Source organism: Anser brachyrhynchus, assembly GCF_964034855.1.
Source record: "Anser brachyrhynchus genome assembly, chromosome: 1".
In the NCBI taxonomy this organism is placed as follows: Eukaryota; Metazoa; Chordata; class Aves; order Anseriformes; family Anatidae; genus Anser; species Anser brachyrhynchus.
Genome location: NC_137694.1, coordinates 127442021 through 127463181, shown reverse-complemented (window position 1 = coordinate 127463181; position 21161 = coordinate 127442021). Strand labels below are relative to the sequence as shown.

General features: G+C 40.9%; 1 protein-coding gene across 3 annotated transcripts in view; it reads right to left on the bottom strand.

The window, feature by feature from the left end:
* Positions 1 to 6713: 6713 nt before the first annotated feature.
* The window catches only part of APOO (apolipoprotein O), a 31752-nt gene continuing 17304 nt past the window's right edge, over positions 6714 to 21161 (bottom strand). For all 3 annotated transcript variants that reach the window (XM_080568069.1, XM_080568067.1, XM_080568068.1), the window contains exons 7-9: positions 18703 to 18810; positions 9839 to 9934; positions 6714 to 7031 (exon numbers count right to left, since the gene is read on the bottom strand). In XM_080568069.1, coding sequence (XP_080424195.1) covers positions 9866 to 9934; positions 18703 to 18810 — 177 coding nt within the window. In that variant the 3' untranslated portion in view covers positions 6714 to 7031; positions 9839 to 9865. The remainder of the gene's footprint in view (positions 7032 to 9838; positions 9935 to 18702; positions 18811 to 21161) is intronic.

Below are 21161 nucleotides of genomic sequence, written 5' to 3'. Positions count from 1 at the left end.
GCAGCTGCATCTCATGGCTCTGTGGCAGCCGCCCCAAAGGCAGGGATTTCCTGCCGAGTGCTGAGCTGCCCAGAGGCCGCTTACCTTAAGGTGGGTCAGTGCAGCGAGGGGTTGTCTCAGGGCAGGAAAGAGAAAGGAAAAAAGCCTCTGCCTAAAAAGAAACTGACAGGTTTCGGATTCCTGGCCGGTATTTCTAAGGCTTGTTAGAAGGAACCTGGTGCTGCAGGAAGCGCGGGTGCCGGCCCGCAGTGCCTTGTGACTGTGACGGAGGAAGGCGTTTCTGCAGTGTGGGATTTTGTGCTCTTTTCAGTGGTGCCCAGCGCCAGGCCGAGAGGCAAAGGGCACAAAAAGAAACACACCAGGAAGCACTGCTTTGCTGTGTGGGTGAGGGAGCGCTGGCACAGCCCGCCCAGAGGCTGTGGGGCCTGCTTAAGAGTGAGCTTATTGTTCTCCAGCTCTCGAGATAATAATTGACCAGACTTCAAGGAAACGCTGCCTCAAAATCAGTGATAAAAGTTGCCGGCAGTACCCGCACTCGAGGAGCGAGAGGGATCTGGGCAGGAGGAACCTGGGCAGCAGGGGAAGCAGGAGCCATCCTGGAGTCACTCTGGGAGAGGCTGGGCAGGGCCCAGGGCCGGGGGGCACTGAGATGGCGCCAGAGACAGGGGTCTGCAGGGCAAGGCGGGGGGGGCAGGCGAGGGAAAACAAGCCAGTGCTGAGAACTAAAGACCCAATGTGGAAACTTTGTGGGGTGTTTGGCAGAGGAACCCCAGGGTCGGGTGCCAGCAGGGATGGCCCAGCTCCCCCCGGGGAGTGGCCACCTTCGTCCCCCCGGCCCAGGAGCCCCTCGGGGCTGGCTGCTGGCCACTGAGCCGCCCCAGAGGCTTGCAAGAAACACCAACGGGCAGTGTCGGGCCTGTCCGTGGCGGCTCGCCCCACTGCCTGCCCAGGCCTCAAAGCATCGTGCTCTGGAGGCTGGCGACCCACGGCAGGCCCCAGGTGCCTTGTGCCTCCGCTGCACCCTCGCGTGCCTGCTGGAGGCTCGCAGACGCTGGGGTTTGTTTCCTCCTGCGGTTCGGGAGTGAGTCATGGGCTGGCTGAGGGTGCTCCTGCACCTGCTCCTGCACTCGGGACAGAGGCAGGCAGCCCGGATAACGCAGAAGTCAGTGGCACGGACCCGAGCATCGTGCAGGACGGGGCTCTCTGCTGGCAGGACCAGCGGGAGGCGAGCAGGCGCACTTTTCCTCCCCGAGTCCTGAAAACAAGGCCTTAAATGCCAGCCACGCAGGCTGAAGTGGGGTTTTCGCCAGCGTTAGGGGGCAAAGGGCTGCGCCAAGCCCCCAGCCCGCCCGGGCTCGCCGGTGAGGCTGCACCGCAAGCACGGCACCAGGGCTGGCTCGGCCCCAGCTCCAGACACCGTTCCCAGACCCTGGCAGCATGTGGAAGCTGTCAAGGCTGGTGCACGACAGCAAACATACTGCGCCCGGCCAGCCTCTGTGCTTTCAGCAGCCAGCTTTCGTTCGGGCAGTTTGTAAATGAAGCTTTTAAGATAGAAGATCAGAAAAAAACAACAACAATAACAAAAAAAACAACAACCAGCACAGCTCGTGGGTACACGCAGGGATGATGTCAGCAGGCTGTGTTGAATAACAACCCCCCCCCTTTTTTGTACGAAGCCAAAGTATCAGCGCAGCGCTGTGAACGGAGGTTACCTTTATGATTCACTGTATGAATGAGCGGTCTCTGGGCGCATACAAGAGCGCCGTACGAGTCAGGAAATGGCTCTTTCAGGTCTTGCTACAAAAGGAAGTGAGTCTGAGGCTTGCTAAATTTACAGAGACAACGCGAGTGAACTTAATCTAGGACAGGGGGTGGGGGAAGGGAAGAATCCCTTTTGCTATGGCTGGATACAGAACTCCGCATTTCTGTACACACATTTTAACAAAAAAAGAAGAAAGGAAAGGGGCCAGAAATGTGGTCGTGAGGGCTGACTCCATGGCTTCCTGCTTATGACCCTTGGCTGATGTGTACGTGCAGCTGCTTAGGCTCATCTGGCATAATGCTCCGTCGTTCTCCCTACCACCAAGAAGATGAAAGAGCTTTTTTACACCCCTCGGGGGGAGCTGTGACCTGGCACAAAGGGAGCACTGCCGCACATCTCTGCGCTGGGCTTTGCTTGCTCCCCCTCTGCCTCGCAGGCTCAGGCTGGGTGCCAGGTGGTGACCGTGGTCAGCTCGAAGCAGCAGGTGACTTCTGTAGTGGCAGGGGTGCCGGAGTTGCGTGAAGGTACTTCAGGAGATGTTTGTTTTGTTGTTACAGTGGGACAGAGAACACAGGACTGTGAAAAATTTCAGTACGGAACGTGGTGTGTTTGTGTAGCCAGCACACAGTTATATCCAGATAAGGAAGAATGAGGTTCTCCTTTTAAGTTTATGCTTTTACTCAGGCATATGGTTGCTGTTAGGTTAAAATGCATGCTGAGCAAGCCCCTAGACCAAGACCTGGACCTGTTCACACGCAGCCCCTCGGTGTTCATCTGCAAGCTACCTTCCCTGGGCAGGACGATGCCACTGATGAAGCCAAGTGGCTACAGGACAGCAGTAAGAGACTTCTGAGTGCAGCATCTGCCCTCTGACACATAAAGCACGTAGCAGATGACCCATCTTACTACTTCATGCGGCTGTCTCACAAACTTCAGCTTAGCACTCGTGTTACGTGTAAAGCACATCCTTTAGCGTTAGTCCCTGTCAAATTAAATTCCTGAGTCTTGAGCAGGTCCTTTATTCACAGTATAAACACAAAGAGAAGTCCCCTGACCAAGCTCCTCCATCAACCCCCACTGCTGTCTTCACGCTGGGCGCGGAGACTTGAACTTTGGGATCGTGAGTCTGTGCACAGCTCAGGCTGCTGCATGGCTGTTCCTGGGAACACAGTAGCAAGCCGCTCAGGATCTGTCTCCCTCTCTCCAGGACCACAGAAAACAAAAAAACAAAACAAAACCAAACCAGCAAACCTTTAATAGCCCAGGCCTCACAGGACACTGTACCAGTTATGAAGATCATGCCTCAGTAACCGGGCCTGGTGATGGAACATCACATCCCACTTTCCTGCCACAGCTGGATATGGTTCACAAGATCAACTGGCTTTGGTTGTGGGTAGATGTAAACCTTTAAATGTACCTGAACAAGGCCAGCAGAAGTCAAGAGAGCCTGACAGCTTAGTCTGGTGCAGGCCCTGTAGCTCTGTCTCCCACCCAGGAAAGCCATTTTCAGAGGAAGCACACTGCTAACCAGCTGTGAGATATCCTGAGCCCACCTTTGATTTCTCCAGCTTTCAACCCCAATGTAGCAGCTACCAGTAACACCAGGTGAAAATGTGGTAGTAAGAGCAGCACTCTGGTGGAATCCATAAACCTTGGGATAAAAGTCCAGATCAGACTCTGGTCTTTATCCAGAGATTGCCAATAATGAACTTTGCTGGAAAGGAATGAATGGCAGAGAACAATGCAATTGCACTGATACACCAACACTGCTTCCAGAGAGACCCTGAGAAAGCTGGCAGCTCCAGTCACCTTAAAAACAATACACCGACAAGAAATACCAGAATCAGCTGGCGGCCCGGACTCAGAAGGACAGGATGTTGTTACAGGGGCATCTCTTTTCTGCTAAAACCTTTTCTGCTTTGTACTTATGATGTTACTATCCAAGGTTTTCCTTGTAAACAAGAAGCTTTTGGACCTGTCAGAAACATTGCACCGTGGTGCTGACCTAGCCAGTAGCCAGGCTATCCAGATGCAAGAGCTAACTTCTTTCCTGCTTTGAGATGCTGCACCCGGGAAGGCCTGTGGGAGGTTATGTAGGCTTCTCTGGCAAGCCTGAAGAGCTGAAATGCAATCTGTCAGTAGCAGTTTATTATGACAAAACTGGCTTCACAAGTAGTGTGGAGTTTGTGGGAAGGTATGGAAAGAACAGTAAAAAAAAAAATGAACACAGAAGGGGCTTATATCTGTTCTGAGGTAAATGTGCTCACATGGATTTTTCTGCCAGGACTAATGAGCAGAGCTGTAGCAAGCATCTCCCAAGCAAGAACTCCCAAGGTGTTCTTTTCTCCAGCTCTGAAATAACTCTCTCTGTGCCAGTCTTGCTCTTTCTTGCACTGCAGAATTATAGTTCTTTGCAATGGTGACAGGTGCAGTGAGGAAGGCTCCAAAGTACTTCAGCTAACACCTTCGCTACTAAGTCTGTCCAGAGCTTCCTGAAGTTAGAACATTGTCTGATTTTTACAATGAACACTTGTGTCAAAGTACTGTGTTCTTATTCAAGGTTGCAAGATTGTCCACATTTACCTGGCCTAGCATGATTATTTGATGTTGGTGATGCTATTTCTGGCAAAAGGAGAGGCTACTTAGTCCACTTTTACTCAGACAAATACGAAACTTTCTATAGGAAACTCCGTCTCAGCACAAGGGCTGCATCAGCTAACCTGATGATCTCCAGTTCTAAGATTTTTACATAATCCAGAGGTTAAAGACTGTGTTTCTGAGACAGCATTGCAACCTGTCCTCAGCATATCTGCTGACACTGCCACCAAGGGTATAGAGAGGAGTTTCCACATTTGCACAGACTCGGTTACCAAGTTGACGGGCTTAGGGTAAAAGGTTGACCAAACTGCCGATGTGAAACTTGGGTGGGGAATATACTGTTTTCAGCTTGTGTTGTAATACCCACAGGCAAAGCCTGGCAAAAGATAACACACACATAAAACATAAAAACAATCCCCAGCATCTGTGTATGCATACATATATACATACATTTGTATGAACAGCGGCCAACTGCTCCTCGTTAGGAAGGCTTGTGCCAAGTGAGTTGGATGTTTACAATCTCTTGCACTCTCAGCAGCACGAAACATTATTTTTCCGTACTTGCACAAAAAACTGTAGCTAGAAGACATAAAGGAATGATTTCAGTTAAGGCTATCTCGACCACATTTTGGAACCACCCGCCTGTCATCTGTGTTTGCAGGTGGTTGAAGCCAGTCACTTCCTGCTAGATAAAAGCATTCCACTTTGCAGTCTATTGTTCTGGGACATTTTTAAGCAGCAGCATAAATAGCCAAGACGAAGAAAGATATGATCAAATGAAAAGCATTTGATTCAAGTGATTCTGAGTTAACCCAGGATTTTTTAAGCACACCCACACACTCGTATATACAGATTAAAAGCTGTTCTGTTTGAGTGAGCATTAGTTAATGCAGCAGATGACACAACGACTTTCATTTTGTTCTCACAGGCAGCAGAGAACCAAAACAGACAATAACTGCATCAGAAGGAGAATGAGGAGAAAGCACATGTTAGTGGAGTCTAGGGGGGTCAAAACACCCGAATTACCACATAATTATCTTCTTAAATGCCAATGTGGCATATGCTGAATATTACTGAACAAAACACAGGTATCTAAATTTGTATTCCTAACCCAATGGTAATCATTTTCTTTAGGGTATGAGAATGCATAAGGGAAGGACTGTCTTTAAGGGAAGAAAGAAATCTACGCTTGTATTGCGAGAGTGGTGTAACAGCAGTTATAGCTCAACTGATGTTTGCCCAGGTTCATTTCCACTACTGACAAAAACACTACTTTGATCCTCCCAAGCCTCTTTGAAACTACACCAGCAAATTCAAGCAAGACTTCAGCTCCCTCTGCTAAATCAACATCCCGTCTTTCCCAGCCTGAAGGATTCACAATAACAAGCACCGAACATGCTGCGAGATGCTACTTTTCTGCTTGAGGCGACTACATGCCTTATGTTGGTATTAAAGAACCTGCCTGTTTCATAATGCCCACGTATTTGCATTGCCAAGATTTGTTTGTTTTTCTCTACAAGTTTGTGGAATATGCCCAGCCAGAATACCCAACCAAGTAACAACAAAGATGTTTGCAAATGTTTTAAATCCTATTTACTTTGTATTTTCTTGCCTGTTCCTTTTAGATAACCTATGTATCGTACAGGCACTCGTCTAAGTTCCAACCTTCCCACTTTCCTCGTGTTCACTAATGATTGATTTAGGAACATTTAAGGCTCACCAACAGAGCTCCAGGAGCTCTGAGCTACTTGGATTACAGTAACTTGTGAAGCAGCACAATTAACCTGGATTACAGTATCTTCTGAAGCATCACCAAGACAGATTAGTGGAAATAGCAACAAATGATGAAAGGGCTTTATTGTGCAAAGATTTCAAAATGCTGGAAATCCTTTTATATTTCCCTTCGCCTCGCTTTTTCTCCCCTCCCCTAGCCAGGAATGAGGAAACAGCCAAGTTATTCTATAGCTGGTTCCCACCACTGCCACGTTCTGATTCCCATCGAGCTGTGCATTCAAGCAAAAACAAGGACAAACGTTAACAGCTCCATTCCCATCCATCTGCTAGACAGGAGCTCACAGATGCTTCATTATATACCTCCACTGGCACTGATGAGGCAGAAGATTTGTATAGAAAGGAGGGGGAGACTCAGACAAAACACAAGATTCATTGTAATTGTTCTCATTCGTAATTCTATTAGCTAACATTAACCAAAACATCATGCTATTTTAAGCTTTTCCTCACTGTTAAAAATACAGGCATTGTCAACAACATCTCAAGAACCTTTCATACACTGTATAAAGGTCACACACATGACTTTAAAGAAGATGGGAAGAGGAAAAGAAATCATGACCGGTTTATGCAACTGGATTTTTATTTTACATATAAATAATAACAAGACCGAAGAATTTTGAGACTTGCTACTTGCAGTGCTGTTCCTGCAATGGGACAAGCATGGCAAACTTGAGTGCCACCGCAGAACTGAGGATTTGGGTATCGAGACTGACCCAAATGTAATGTCCTTTCACAGGTTCCATTCCAGAAGCCCAAGCAGCACACTCTCAATCTTTCCTGAGAGGGAAGGCAGATTAGTCACATTCAAAATCAAAATGGATTCAGATGGTTTTCCTCTTTTTCTTGGGAAATTGTTGCTTACATCTGTATTTTTGTTCACCTAAATAATAAAAAAAAGGGACAGGTAAGGGGGAAAGGGAGAGAGAAAGCAGAATTATGGTATCATAGGCCTTTTCTTTCCATAAGTGCAACTACAACTTTTTGCTTTGATATTGTAGGTTGATCAAAACCTATTTCAGGAACACTCAGTACAGATTTAATTCTAGTACAGAGATTTCAATATTCATATTATTGACAGTACATCACTGTCTGCTCTAGAGAACTTGATTCCTGTAGTTGAGCTGTATAGAAATAGAAAAGAGAAAGAATACTTCACAGCAACAAAACCCCAACTGGAGTCTTTTGTAATAAATCAACTTTCTCAGATGGAATTCTTTTTAATTCCCACCAAGTGCATTTTTTTAATCTCACTTTCTCTGATATAAATCTAGGGTAATTCAATGGGAACAAATGGAATTAGATAAAAAAACCTGAACAGGGTGAAAGTGACATATGCCATGGAAAAACACAAGCTTGTGTCACTTTCATGAAACTCTTCAGTACAACAGCTGGGTAAAATTAAACCTTGCTTCTCCTATGAAGGGATGTAGCTTGAGCTGTAGTTTGCATATAATTATTAACTACAAACATGCACTAAAGGAGGTGCAATGCTCCTGTTTTTTGGAACGGAGAAATACGTTACTGCTTCCAAGAAAAGCCGATTTTGTGCTTGGCTGACAATTCACAATTCAAGGAACCACGCTGGGGCAAATCCTTATGAGGAAAGTGCGATTGTGTTTATTTTAGTAACCAGATTCAACTAGGAGCATTGACAACGGTTTAAAATACAGTGAGACTTTCATGACTGATCTCATGCAGAATAAACAAACACGTCTTTTCAAAGATCACAGCAGTGGCCCAACCTTTGGGATCACTCAAATCCAGCAAAACATCTGGACTTGCGTATGGAGTTAAATAACTAGGTTTGATTTCAAGCAGAAGGAACAAATTGCCACCCCCACAGAACAGATGGAAATTGATACTGAATTGAACTTTCACCATCTGGTTGCTCTAGGTCAAAAATCTAGTGGTTTTGTTTATGTATCTCCTCCAGAAACAACATGAGGCAAAGCAAGTAGATTTCAAAATCAGCAGCACCCAGATACTTTAAACATCTGAGTAATCTTAACTCTTTAAAAAGAAAGACAATAGAGCATCTGAGACAGCAGCCACTAAAAAGCATTCCTCAAAATTTATGTTCATGCGGTAAGAAATGCTGAAAGAAAATAAAAGCTATTTATGGGTTTCTGTTTGTACTGAACCTCGGTATTTGTACAGTGTCCCACATACATAAAGAAAAATTCAATTTTCCTGGCTTTTTAATTATTTAGTAGCTCTACCCTAACTCACCAGCAGCACAATATTTTAGTGAGTTTCAGAGAAGCTTTCCTCCCACTTGGTTTTCCTGAATATCTTTACTCAAAACAAGACTGTTATTCCTATTTTCATGTATTTTTATTTTATGTGGCTATTGTATAAAATACTAGCAAAACATATTTAGAGACTTCACATTCTGAAGGAAAACTAATTCCTACATCTGAAGGAAAAACTAAGGTACTCAGTAAATCAGCCACTCAAATACCTTTGCCCTTATGAGAACTAGCTATAGCAATTAAAAATACATGAATGGAAACAACATTAGAAACTAGTTTTATTGTTAAAGCTGGCTGTGTAATGGTAGAACGCTGCTGCTCAGCAGATGTCTGCACTTCATCATATCTGCATAACATTTGTGACTGGTGGTGACGCATGGAAGAAAAAATTGGTGCAGTTTTCTAAATTTGGACTCTATTTACACAGTTGTCAGTTAGGGAAAAAATAATTTTACTGGTAAATGGAACACTGAACAAAAATAATGAAGTCTCTACAATGCTAGAATCATTTTCTGATGAAAAATAATTCTTAGCATAACATGAAAGTAATACAGGACAAAAACAAGCAACTATAAAACATGTTCAGAAAAGATATCCTTAACGTTTGTTCTCTGAGAAGATAACAATCTGATGTTTTGTCCTAAATGTTGTCCAATTACATTACTGTTTGTGACAAGCCTCAGACACACAGCTATTTTTGTCCTACGAATTAGAACTACTTTTAGAAGCTAGAAGAGTTTTGTTTTGTTTTCTTATTTTCCTTAGCTATCACAGGACTTGCATGAGTTTAGAAAGCAACTCAGTAGCAAAGTCAGACCAGAACTGGAGTCTCAGCTCTAGTTTGTAGCTCAGAGAACTGGGAAATGCTACCCCTTTTCCTCCATCACTAGTTCCCAACTGATGAAGCATGTCTCATTAGTGAGGCGCATCAACACGAAAGGTCAGGCACATCATGGACTGTTACAAGCTGTAAAATGTGGCTGTACCCTGACATTGACAAAACTTTAGTGAAAATGTAAGAGCAGGGAAGAGGTTCCTCTCCCCTCCTTCACACCTGCACAGCCGTGACGAAGAAGGCAAAGAGATTTTTGGTTTTGGTACAGGAGGCAGAAATGGGAAGAGAAGAAAAAAAAACCAAACTAACAATGTATTAAAAAGGCCTTGTTAAAAGAATTCATAACCCATCGAGGACACATTTACATTTACTTTCTATACTCTAAAGAAGAAGAATTTAGATAATTTAACTTAAGCACTGTTAAGAAGAATGCATATTCTGGACAAATGTGAAGTTTAATAAAAACAAAATAGAAATTGTTACCTCTCTTCCCCATTTCATCAATATGAAGAAGATAACTACAAGTCAAACCTAATGTTCAGCTTTTCCAGGTTATTTTGCTGCTGCAGCTATATACTATTACCAGTCTTTAGCCTTTACCTGTTTGGTGGCAAGTGATTTGGTGTTCTACTTCGGGGCTCGCTCTTCATTTGAAGCAGCATGGATGTCCTGGGGCTTGTCACCCTCTGCATCACCCTTGAGGCGGCAAAAACAATCCATGATTAGTATTTTTGCTACAACAGCAGACCTTTTAAAAAGATGAAACAAAAACTTCTTGCAAAATCAAGTGGTTGATGAGGCTAATTCATTATGATATACCCCAAAAATGATCTCTCAAACTGTTTCTAGGATTTTAGTCTTCCTGTAGTTAGCTCAGCAATTAAAGGATTTGAAAGAACAAGTAGTTCAACAGAAATGCTTTAATTGACTCATTTTTGCCTGCATTAATAAGAGAGGATGAATTCCCACAGAGTGGTTGCTATTTTGCATTCTTTGAATTCTGTGTGTATTTATACAATAGGCTGCTTTCAGCACATATCCTTTGAAAGACTGTCCTTACACTTTCTCTGAAATAAATGATAGAAATCAAAGAATGAAGAGAGGCTTGTTAGAGCATCTGGTCTATCTATTTGCCAAGTATGCTATAACGAACACTCTCTTCGTTATGGTTTTAAATAGATATCAATAAAGAAAATACTTAAAGGGCCACACACACGGCTAGGGGACTGAAGCACATGACATACAGGACAGAGACCTGGGTCTGTTCAGCCTGGAGAAGACCAGACAAAGGGGGAATCTAATTGCTATCCACCCTTACTCAATGAGTATTTGCATATTTGGAAGAGCCAGGCTCTTCTCAGAGGTTCACAGCAGAACACAGTTGTAGTATGGCAAATTTCTGCTAGATATAAGGAAAAAAAATATCACTGCACTGATCACACACAGGAGCAGGTCACCCAGAGAGGCTGGTGAATCTCCACCCTTGGAGATTTGATCGGACAAGACCTGAGCCACCACATCTGTCTTCAAAGCTGGCTCTGCTTTGAACATGGGGATGGATGAAATGACTGAAGGTTGCACCCAACCTCAATTATTCTTACGTTCAAAACATGAACTTTGTGCTTTCTTTTTATTCTAAAAAACAGATTTTTACCAATATGCCTTAAATAAATGTGATGGAAAATATACCAAAAGAATCCAGAAGAGATTGGAAAACAAAAAAAAAATTACAGGATGGTTTGAAATTACACTCCAGTACACATTAAGCACTATGGTAAAGGCACTGAGTCTATGAGACTATATATATTTATGGTCATATGGTGTGTGTGTGTGTGTATATATATATATATATATATATATACACACACACACACACACACGAGACCAGTATATGCTGTGCTGTATATATGGATCCAATACACCAAGATTCAATTATGGAGATAATTCTTGAAGTTCTTATTCAAAATATGTCTAGCAAGATCTTAAATAGCTAACCCCTTCTTAAAAAAATAATTCTTTTGATCACTATCCTGGATATTTCATAGCAAATGAAATCATATCCATGAAGCACACCCATTTCAAAGTAATGACCTACTCCATAATCCTCCCAGTACAGGAACTTACAAATTACGACATTTTACAACTCACAATGAACAATCTGACTCATGATGCCTCATCTCAGGGATTACTCAATTCTGAACAAAAGAACTAAAAATATGCTGTTCACAGAGGGGCTCTGTGTTCTTCCACTTGCTTGTCTTGACTTGTGGAAAAAAAAAAAAATTACCACCACCCAGGTAAAGTATTTCATCCTAAAAACAAACAAACAAACAAATAAAAAAAAAACCAGACCAAGACAACTAGCAATAAAACCTGTGGGAAAACAGGGGTTTTGCTCAGTTCCTTAGTATTTGTGAGACTGGTAGGTCTCATCACAGGGCTTGTCTTTGCTGATCCATCAGCCTGAGTTCTGGGCTCAGATCAGCCCGCTGCTCACACACAAACTCATCTGCTCAATTAGCAATTAAGAAGGTCTTTTAACTCCATCTGCTGTACGTGCCCACTACATCAACACAGAGTGAGCGAGACTGATAAAGCAGTAATATGGGTAGCCAGAAAAAGAAGTCCTTCGAGGTGGCAAGGGAAGCGAACACACCTAATTTAACAAAGTGTCAAAGTCCTCAAGTCACACCCAAAACAAATCAGAAGCAAAAAACGCGCCTAGATCAACGACCCGAAAGACCGCCTCCCCCGTGGCATTCTCATCGTCAGAAGCAGGCACGTATTCAAGACACAGTCCTTCTACTTTCTGCCGGAACACAGCCACTTGGTAACGCATCTGGGTGGACAGAGTTCACGCGTCAGAGCCGTACCCCGCAGCAGGAGTGGAAACGTTTTCCATTCTTACGCAACTGCGAGCTTCAGCTCAACGGTGACTGGTAACAAATCTCCGTAACACATTCATAAAGTCTTCAAGGCGCTGGGATTCCACAGGATTAAGAAAAAATCATTATTTGAAATCCAAGATAATACTGGAATTAAGGGGACTGTACACAACGCTCTTTATAAAGCTTTAATACGTAAGTGATTAAAAAAAATGTCAGCTTAGCTCATTGTGTCTAACAGACACGGATCGAGACCTAAACTTTAAACAAACTTCAAAAAAAAAATTATTTCTATCCAATTTTACTTACATATGAAAAAAACAGTCCAAAAGGAACTTAGCCAGCATTTTTGGTTGGTTTTTTAATTAGACTTTCTCCTTACATTACAGCCTACTCTGATGCAAAAGTCAGTTTCTGTTGCTCCCTCTGAACGGGAGCAAGCAGATGGCTGGGCCCCTTTACAGTGGCACCTAACCACAGAAATTATAACTCTAAGGAGAGGCATACGTGTCTCTTATGTTTATGGAAAACTCTTAAAAGGTAGAGTCTGGCCACCAGAAAAGAACAGTTACAAAAGAAAAAACAAAGCATTCAGGCTCACAGATTAATAATTTACCCTTTCTTCTGTCTCTTTTGTTTGCAATGTATTGCTTAGAATAAAGATAACATCACTGTTTAACCTTATTCATCCTCTCCTAGTCAATCAAAGACAACATGTTCTCAGTTTTGTAATTTTAGTTGAGGTTGAAATTTACTCTCTTAGAAATATGGAACACTTTAAAAATATTACCGTGTTTTAAGTTGCTCTGAAAAGCACAACTTTATGTAGGGTGGATTCTTCCTTTCCCACCTCTTTAACACTTAAATTCATCACCGCCCAAACTAACAGGTAATAACTTTTACAAGTTTTACTCTGTTGTTGTTCTTAGTACCAAAAGCGAATGTGCGTGACACCATTTTCTGTCCACAGTAGATGTTTATCATTTAGATCAGATGACCAAACTTTTGCTGTTTATCTATCTATCTATATATATCAGCCACTCATGTTGTATTTTAAAAGATACTCAAAAGACAATTTAGGTCTGCTATGATCACAGTTTATGCTGTTCACAGTAAAGCTACCCAGTCAAGACACCGACACCACAACTTCCACTTTCATCATTTCCTTACGGCAAGTACAGGAAACAAGCCCACCGAGGCCGAGCAGTCTTTGCACTTGGAAGCACTCTGTCACCAGCAGACACTTAATAAAATACCCAAACAGCTGTGCTTAACTAAGCATGTGTACATACATACCTACATAAGTACTTACATCATGTATACGCAGAGAGTATTGGTAAATCACAGATGGTTTCTACCAACAGATCAGGAATGAAAACCAAACAATAAGCTGTAAGAGTTTCTTTTTTTTTCTGAAGTTGTTTAAACAACCACGTGACAGGCAACAAAGGAAGAAATACAGTAAGAAGCAGTCTTCTGCAAGATCTTATTACTCATTGGAAGAAAGTGGGGAAGAGCACGCAAAGAAATGAACAGGGACTGAAAAAAGGGGATGTTTTTAGAGCTCTAGCGCTGTTCTGCCACTTTGGTAAAAACAATGGGTGCCTGATTCAGTGTCACGGCAAGAGGAAGAATCCAAAATAGCTGAAAATACAGCAAAACACTGATTAGTGTAAAGAAAAGACAGAGCTGACCGAAGAGAATGCTTTTTCGATGTGTTTCAGTATGTTTTAGCTCACTGGCTGGAGCAAAACCTGGGTCTAAGCGAGTTGGTATCAGAACACAAGCCTTTGTCACTTGAAGATGAAACCACTGTAGTACAAGAGCTGACAACCCTACAGTACAGTACAAATGACAGAAGTATAGAGACCAGAGGCAGAAGAGGAAGGGCAGGAAGGCTGCATTTCACAACGGTAATCATCAAATGAGCTGACTGACAAACAAACAACTTACAAGTCATCTGTATTAAACCGCTGCTCTGAAATACTGATGCCAAAGCACTTTTCTGTAAACAAATTATAATCTGTTATACATAAAACTACAGTCCTTAAAGTTATGCTGCTGCACAAAAATCTTCCAGCTGCTATGGTCAGTCCAGCCCTCTGACCTAACAGCAGGTATTAAAGCTGAGAAACGCAGCAAGAATTAAAAAGAGATCGTGCGGGGGGAAAAAAAGAAGCTGCAATTCTCTGGCTTAACAGTTCAGCTAGCACTATAAGGCAAAGGTAGAAGAAAAGAAGAGTAGAGAAAGATCTTGCATGACGTTATTGGGCAGAGGGAACAGTTATTCACACAAACTAGCTGAAGCCACTGCAGGGTATGAGCCTTCATAATTGCAAAACCCCTGTAATGAAAGTTTGATGCTGCCTAAGACTACTCAAAAGGGTTTCAAACACTAGACATCATGCTTAAAAACTGTTCAAAGGCATAGATATGATGCTTTACAAATTTTGCAAACTAGGATAAACAAGGTTCAAAGGACGTATCTTCCACTTCACTATCACTTTTCCTGAAGACTCACAACCTGGCAATATAAATTTTAACAGTAATTCCACTGATTTTTGTGGAATTATTTGTTGTGTGTAAATATGACTCAGGTAAGCAAAAAATTTTCAGAAGATAAAACCCTTAAAATACACCTGGCCTATCAACAAGCTGGTTACATTTCTTATACCATCTTCTCTTTTGGGAGGAAGAAGTAGTAAAGTTGTCCACTTTACATCAAGGTAATGTATACAGAAGCTAAATAACTACTCCTGCCATCCCTTATTAGGAAAAGGTCTCATCCTTCTGTAAATAAAAAATGTGGACACAGATTGTCACTTATGATACCTGCATAGTTTTACCAGAGAACTTTCATCCTGACAACTACTTCCTACAACGAGCTGGCTTCAGAATACTAGACATCTATACTGTAAATAGTGTATTCACAACTTTACAGACTGACTTGCCGTATGGAGGGGCTCCAGCCAGTGTTTCAAAATGTTGCAGCAGAAGATCCTGGAATTCATCTTTCTTGGCAGAACTTAGATTTGAGTTGATGATGACCTCAGTTTGGCATAGCTTTTTGCCTCATAAAACCTTCAGAAAATTAACGTACTGCATCTATTTTAATGACCTACTGCTGCACAAACATGAAGTTATTTGCAGCTGTGGTACCTATGACTATCAAACAAATTATGAGCAGCGTAACAAATTATCACAAGCCAAGAAGAGCCACCCATATATTGTTTGACTATTTGCAGGGATCCTTTGTGTAGCAACAGGAAAATGCTAGAGCAGATGACACAAAACCAAAAAATAACATCTTTTGCTCTGGCGTGGTTTCACGAGCTGGGTTACAACTGCCGTAACAACTCAAGAGTAACGTTTGTATTTGCCTTTCTAGTTAAGAAATCTAGGTGCCTACTATGGCAATAAGGAACAAATATACCAAACCAACATGATTCTTTCACCAGGCTGTCAAATTAGGGCAGAAGTCCTACAACCTATCCCAGAAAGCTTTGCCAACTTTAGTACATGAGAGTTAGAAGTATATATTTTTCTTCCTTGGCATTTCTATGCCAGTAAAAGCTTCAATAAAAACGCAATAACAAAAATCCTCTTGCTGGAATAGTTGATGCTGATTAGCTGAATCTTATCAGCTATATGAACAGGAAGTACTTTTTTGCACTAGTGTAACACAGCATTAGAGATAGACTGAAAATGTTTTTCTTGGGTAGACTTCCTCTCTCACTGTAGTGGCACGCTGGGGCTTGTACATACAAAAAAAGGAGAGGCTTTCATTATTAAGTGTGACTGACCACATCCTGGTAGAACAGCACTGCACGGTCTTTAATAAAACAAACAAACAAGCAAAATCTCCCTCTCCCTTCCCCCACAAAACCAAAACACCTTCTCAGCCACATACTTTATACTGTTTCATAAACTCAGACCAAAGGAAATTTCACAGCAGACTTCTCCCATCAGAAATACTTTTCACTCCAGAGACTTCCGAACTGCTGTTTGGCTTCTCTAGAAGTCACAGAGACAAAAGCCTCTCTTTAACAACTTCAGAGGACTAAAAAAAAAAAAAAAAAAAAAAAAAAAAAAAAAAAAAAAAAGAGGCTGCATACTTCAGTGGTAAGCGATCACTGAACTCCTGAAATGCAGGAAATTTCACCCAATTCATATTGCTTCTTCACTTCAGTCACTTTTTTTTTTTTTTTTAATCTTGCCTAATTCACCAAGTTAACTGGCAATAGTTAACATTAACATCTGATTGGTTAGATGAACTTTAGAAGGAAACTGTTCAATGGCATTTCAATTTTTTGTCCAAATAACATTTTGGCATCTAAAGGGTGTGATTTAAAGATTCTGCAAGGAGGAAGAGAAAGAGCTGTGTTTACTTAGTGGTCTCTCCAATTTCACATGCCCTTTGTTTTTCTGCTGAAGTAGCAAGTGCTTGAATAAACCTTATAGTAAGATAAAAGCTTCAAAAGTTTTCGCCTTCCAATAACAATCATGTGTTTCCTTTTGAAAGCCTAGGACACAATAAAATAAAAAGCTCAGCTAAACCTTATTGATGCTGTCTGTTTATCTTTCTGAAATATTTTAATATTTTAATGTTGCTTATTTTTTGGAGACATTTTTTGACAGCCTAGGTTTTACGAAAGGTACAGGATGATTAAATAACCTTTGTTTATTCACAAAATTACACAAGTACATTTACTCAAATGCCTAGAGGACAATACAGGGCGAGTATCCCCTGATGAAAGTCTCCACCAGTATTCAACTGGTGACCATTCTCATAAGATTCAGCAACTGATAGGACATGTGAACATTTCCCCCATCCTGTTTGTTTGGAACTATTCCCACACTTAGACCCACCCAGGGAACTCGGTTCCATCCCTGCAACCTCAAGTGCAATTGCCTCCCCAAAGCATCTCCCCCTCGGTGGCTACCCTTCTTGTTTCTTACACCTCTGTGGGTTGCAAATACCTTGTTCTGGTCAGACAGGACTTCTGGTTTCCAGCAACCCAGAACACCACCATTAAAGCCATACACCATTGTCAACCTAGGATGAGCTGTTAAAAGTTCTGAGCTAGGGCTCAATCATGAGGTCCACAATGAAACACCAAGGTTTTCTGCTGGTTCAAAGTTGTTTTCAAACCACCTTTTACTTCTGCTTTGCTGCCTTAAACAACTAAAATAAGAGATGGGAAGCAGTCTGCTGCTAAGGCAGCAATTTGTATCAACAGAAAAAGCTTAGAACAAGCTTTTTGCTTAGAAATCAGGAATTAAATACGTAGCAAGTCTTGCAGTGGATTTAAAACCACTGAAGCTTTATGTTATATTTCTGAATTTTTACTTCTTCACTTAAAAAAATCCCTGAAAACCTTATCGGCTCTCCCTCAAATATATTTTATCAACACACACAATTCTTCAGCCTCGTACACTCCAATTCACTGAGCCATCTACATATATTTCTTAGAAGTCAGTTTGCTTATCTGTATCAGAGAGGTACAACTACTGAGACAGCTTGTTCCTGTGGGATAATGGAAATGTCTAGCAGATAAAAAACCAAAACATCATTAAGATAATTAACTGCAGAAGCTTCAGACAAGTTATAAATTATGACCTAGACATTATATAGTATAATGTTCATTAAAGCAAGTTCATTTTTAACGTTCATTAAAACATGTCTTCACAAGTCAATGCTAATCTTCAGCAAGTATCATTAACCAATCATATTGCATTAATATTGAAACTTGCTAGTATTTTGTAGAATGTGAAATTCATAATTCATTAGAAGCAGCAAAATAGAATCTTATTTATTTTTTTCCCCACAGTATTTATGAATAGTTGCTCTAGCATAATTATGGCACTGCATTCTGCTCTACTAGACATTAGTATCGAGTCACAACACGTAGCATTTTATAGAAGTAAACAATCATAGATGAAGGATTTTAGGTTTGTTTAATTCACTGCTGTTGTATATGATGTTTGACCACCTCTACAGGCAAAGTATCAATTTAGCATTCAAAAAGGCAAGAAATCTTATCATATCACTGACGCTTTGCAGGGGGACTAGGGAAAGCTGCTCTGTAGAGGGAATAAGGAGAGCTGCTCCATTCTAAAACTAAAAATAACCATGCAAGACATTCACTTAGCTGTATTACCAATGTTAATTCAAAAATGCTGTTTTAGAGAAACTTCAGTGCTTGCCAAATTCTTGACTACAAAGCTATTACATTAGCATTTGCTCTGTCATCAGATGCAGGAACCTCTAAAGCAAGGCAGCAGTCTGACACATTACTTTTTATAACACAAAATAGTAATATCAGACTAAAAAAAAGCAACTTGTACAATAACATTCATCTTTATTTTCTGTTCTAACTAATAAATTGACTATGTGAATGTTAACCTGACCATTAGAACAATGTTTAACAAATCGATATCTAGCAAGCAGAAACTTTCAACAATGACTGTACTCAGTACTGCATCAGGACACAGATTGATTCAAAGGAAACTTGATTTTTATTGGCATTCTTCCGGATTTTCTCCTAATCCAGAAATCAAGTTCCTCCGACTTCTTACCTTATCATTTTCTTTCCCAGATTTCTTCTTCTTAGGATTATCCTTCCAAAGAGATTCTACGGCAATATATCCCTGAAGACTCCAGTCATACAGGTGTGTACCAGCAACCTTTGAAACAAAATAATCACAAAGCATGAACTTAATAATCTGAGAAAGATTGTTCATGTGGAAGAAATCTCAGAATCCAAGATCCTTAACATCTTCCCACTTAAGCTCAATGTGTACAGAGTTAATTAACATATTGGGAAAAAAATGACACATAAGGAATAAGAAAAGCCAACCTGCTAAAAAACTGTTTGAAGACTACATGAAATATATCTGTATAAAAGATTGGGATTATGCTGCATGGAAACAATTCTGGATTTTACAATCTTAGCATTCTATGTTCAATAGATTTAATATATGCAAATTGTTTCTTAATTTGACCAAACCTGATTTAAAGAAAAAATATCCCTACTTAGTTTGTCACTCTTTTGCAGTTTTCACTGTTTTGACAGAACAATAGGAGTACTCCTTTGTTTCTTTTTATTTGCAATTTAGAAGAAAGACCTGATTTGCAGATAGATGGCTATAATAAATAAGTAGCTGTCAAAGTTCAAAACTGAAGACATAAGAAAGACAGTGTTTGCTATATTACACCAACAGATAATTTTATGACAGGAAAAATCCCTAAGTCTAATAAAAGAACATCTCCTGCCCCTTTGCATCATATGCAACCACAATATTCATAGCATTTGTAGATCCATAGCATTCTAACACCTAAGAGCAGTAGGGTTTTACAGCTCCAGACTCAAGTCAGTCTGAAGGATTAATTTTCAGATTAATATCTGTTTCCTTACTCCAAAAAAATCAGAAGTAAAAATGGACAATTTGCCCAACTAGACAGACATTAAACTAAAAAACAAACAAACATGGTATCAAGAAATGAGAAGGTATCACCCAATCTCCAAGAGGGGACAAAGCTGGAAAACTACAAGAACAGAGCAAGCGTAAGTGATTCTTTTCCTTACGTTTCTTCCCGTCTCCAACAATTTGCTGCTCATAGATTTCCTTAGCCAGAGGCGATTTCTATATGTATAATCATGCCCAGTGAATTTCTTTCCTATGAACTCACCCTGTCTCCTAATAAGCACCATGTAACTTTTTTAGATCCAAAACAACTTTTTTGGATCCAAAACATCATGTGCTGAGGAATTCTACCACTTGGCACGTACCATGCAAAGCACCACTTCCCTTTGTCTGAACAAAAATTAACTACAACAGTTGTGCACCATCACCACAACAGATGTACTTCTGGGCAAGCCACGTTACCACCTTTGTATACTGCAGCTCACACAACACATTTTCAAACCATACTGAGACCTCTAGCTTTGTAACATGATTTTTACTGCTGCGTTAGATTTTAGGTAGAGTGCAAATACAATCCTGCCCATTTACAAACTGCAAACAAGGACAACTAGTTTGCAGTAGATTAAAGATCGTAGAGTGCTTTTTAGATAGCAGTTAAAACTCCACTCAGATCAGTAAGAAAGGATTTTAGGTACATATCAGACCAGCTTACGTCCACAAACGCACAAGATTGTTGCATTCAAAGCCCAACGGCTTTGGCTTTATGCAGCATCAGCGTGACCTTCTACTGTTACACTAAAATCACACATTCACCAACCATCAGGCAACAGACATCAACATCTCAGCAACAAACCCCTCGTTCCTTAATTTGTATCATTTCATAGAGAAATTCAGATGATCTCAACAGTCAGCCACATCTGCACACACTTTACTAAAGATGCTATTTAATAATGAACGTAGTTAGAATCGAAACAAACAAAAAAAAACAGAAACCCAAACGCAAATCAGCAACTACATTTCTGAGTCACAACTAAATCCAAGATGTAGGATGTTTTAAATACCAAGAGCAAGCCTATTTGTAACCACCTTTGACAAATACAATTATCTTTTGATTTTAAAGTTTGTACGATGCACTGAGTTTTCCCTATATTTGAAGGTGATAAAGGTCATCAGAAAAAAAGGCACACCAACTGCTCTGGAAATGAACGTGTTAAACCTCCAAAATCCCTCAATGGAGGCTTTACAGTTATAAATATTTATTTTCTTGTTCAGTATTCAGGAGCGTTCACTCTCAAGTACTTTAACTAACTACTTCTGAACACCTATGGCTTAGCTGGAAGGACAGCGCGATCAGTGGTGCAAGCAGTGCAAAGCTACCAGGACTGGAAAGTGACTACTACAAACAAAAACCAAATGAAGGCCAGCGGGTTGTTTTGTTTTGTTTGTTTTTGATTTTTGTTTTGGTCTGCAATGTCATTGAGGCTATCAACATAAAATGAGAAACAACAGGTATCCATAAGCCATCTCATGTTCCTGCTTAAAACCATTCTCAATCTTAACAGTACAATTTAAATATATTCTAATTATAGGACTCACATGATCAAGTCAAG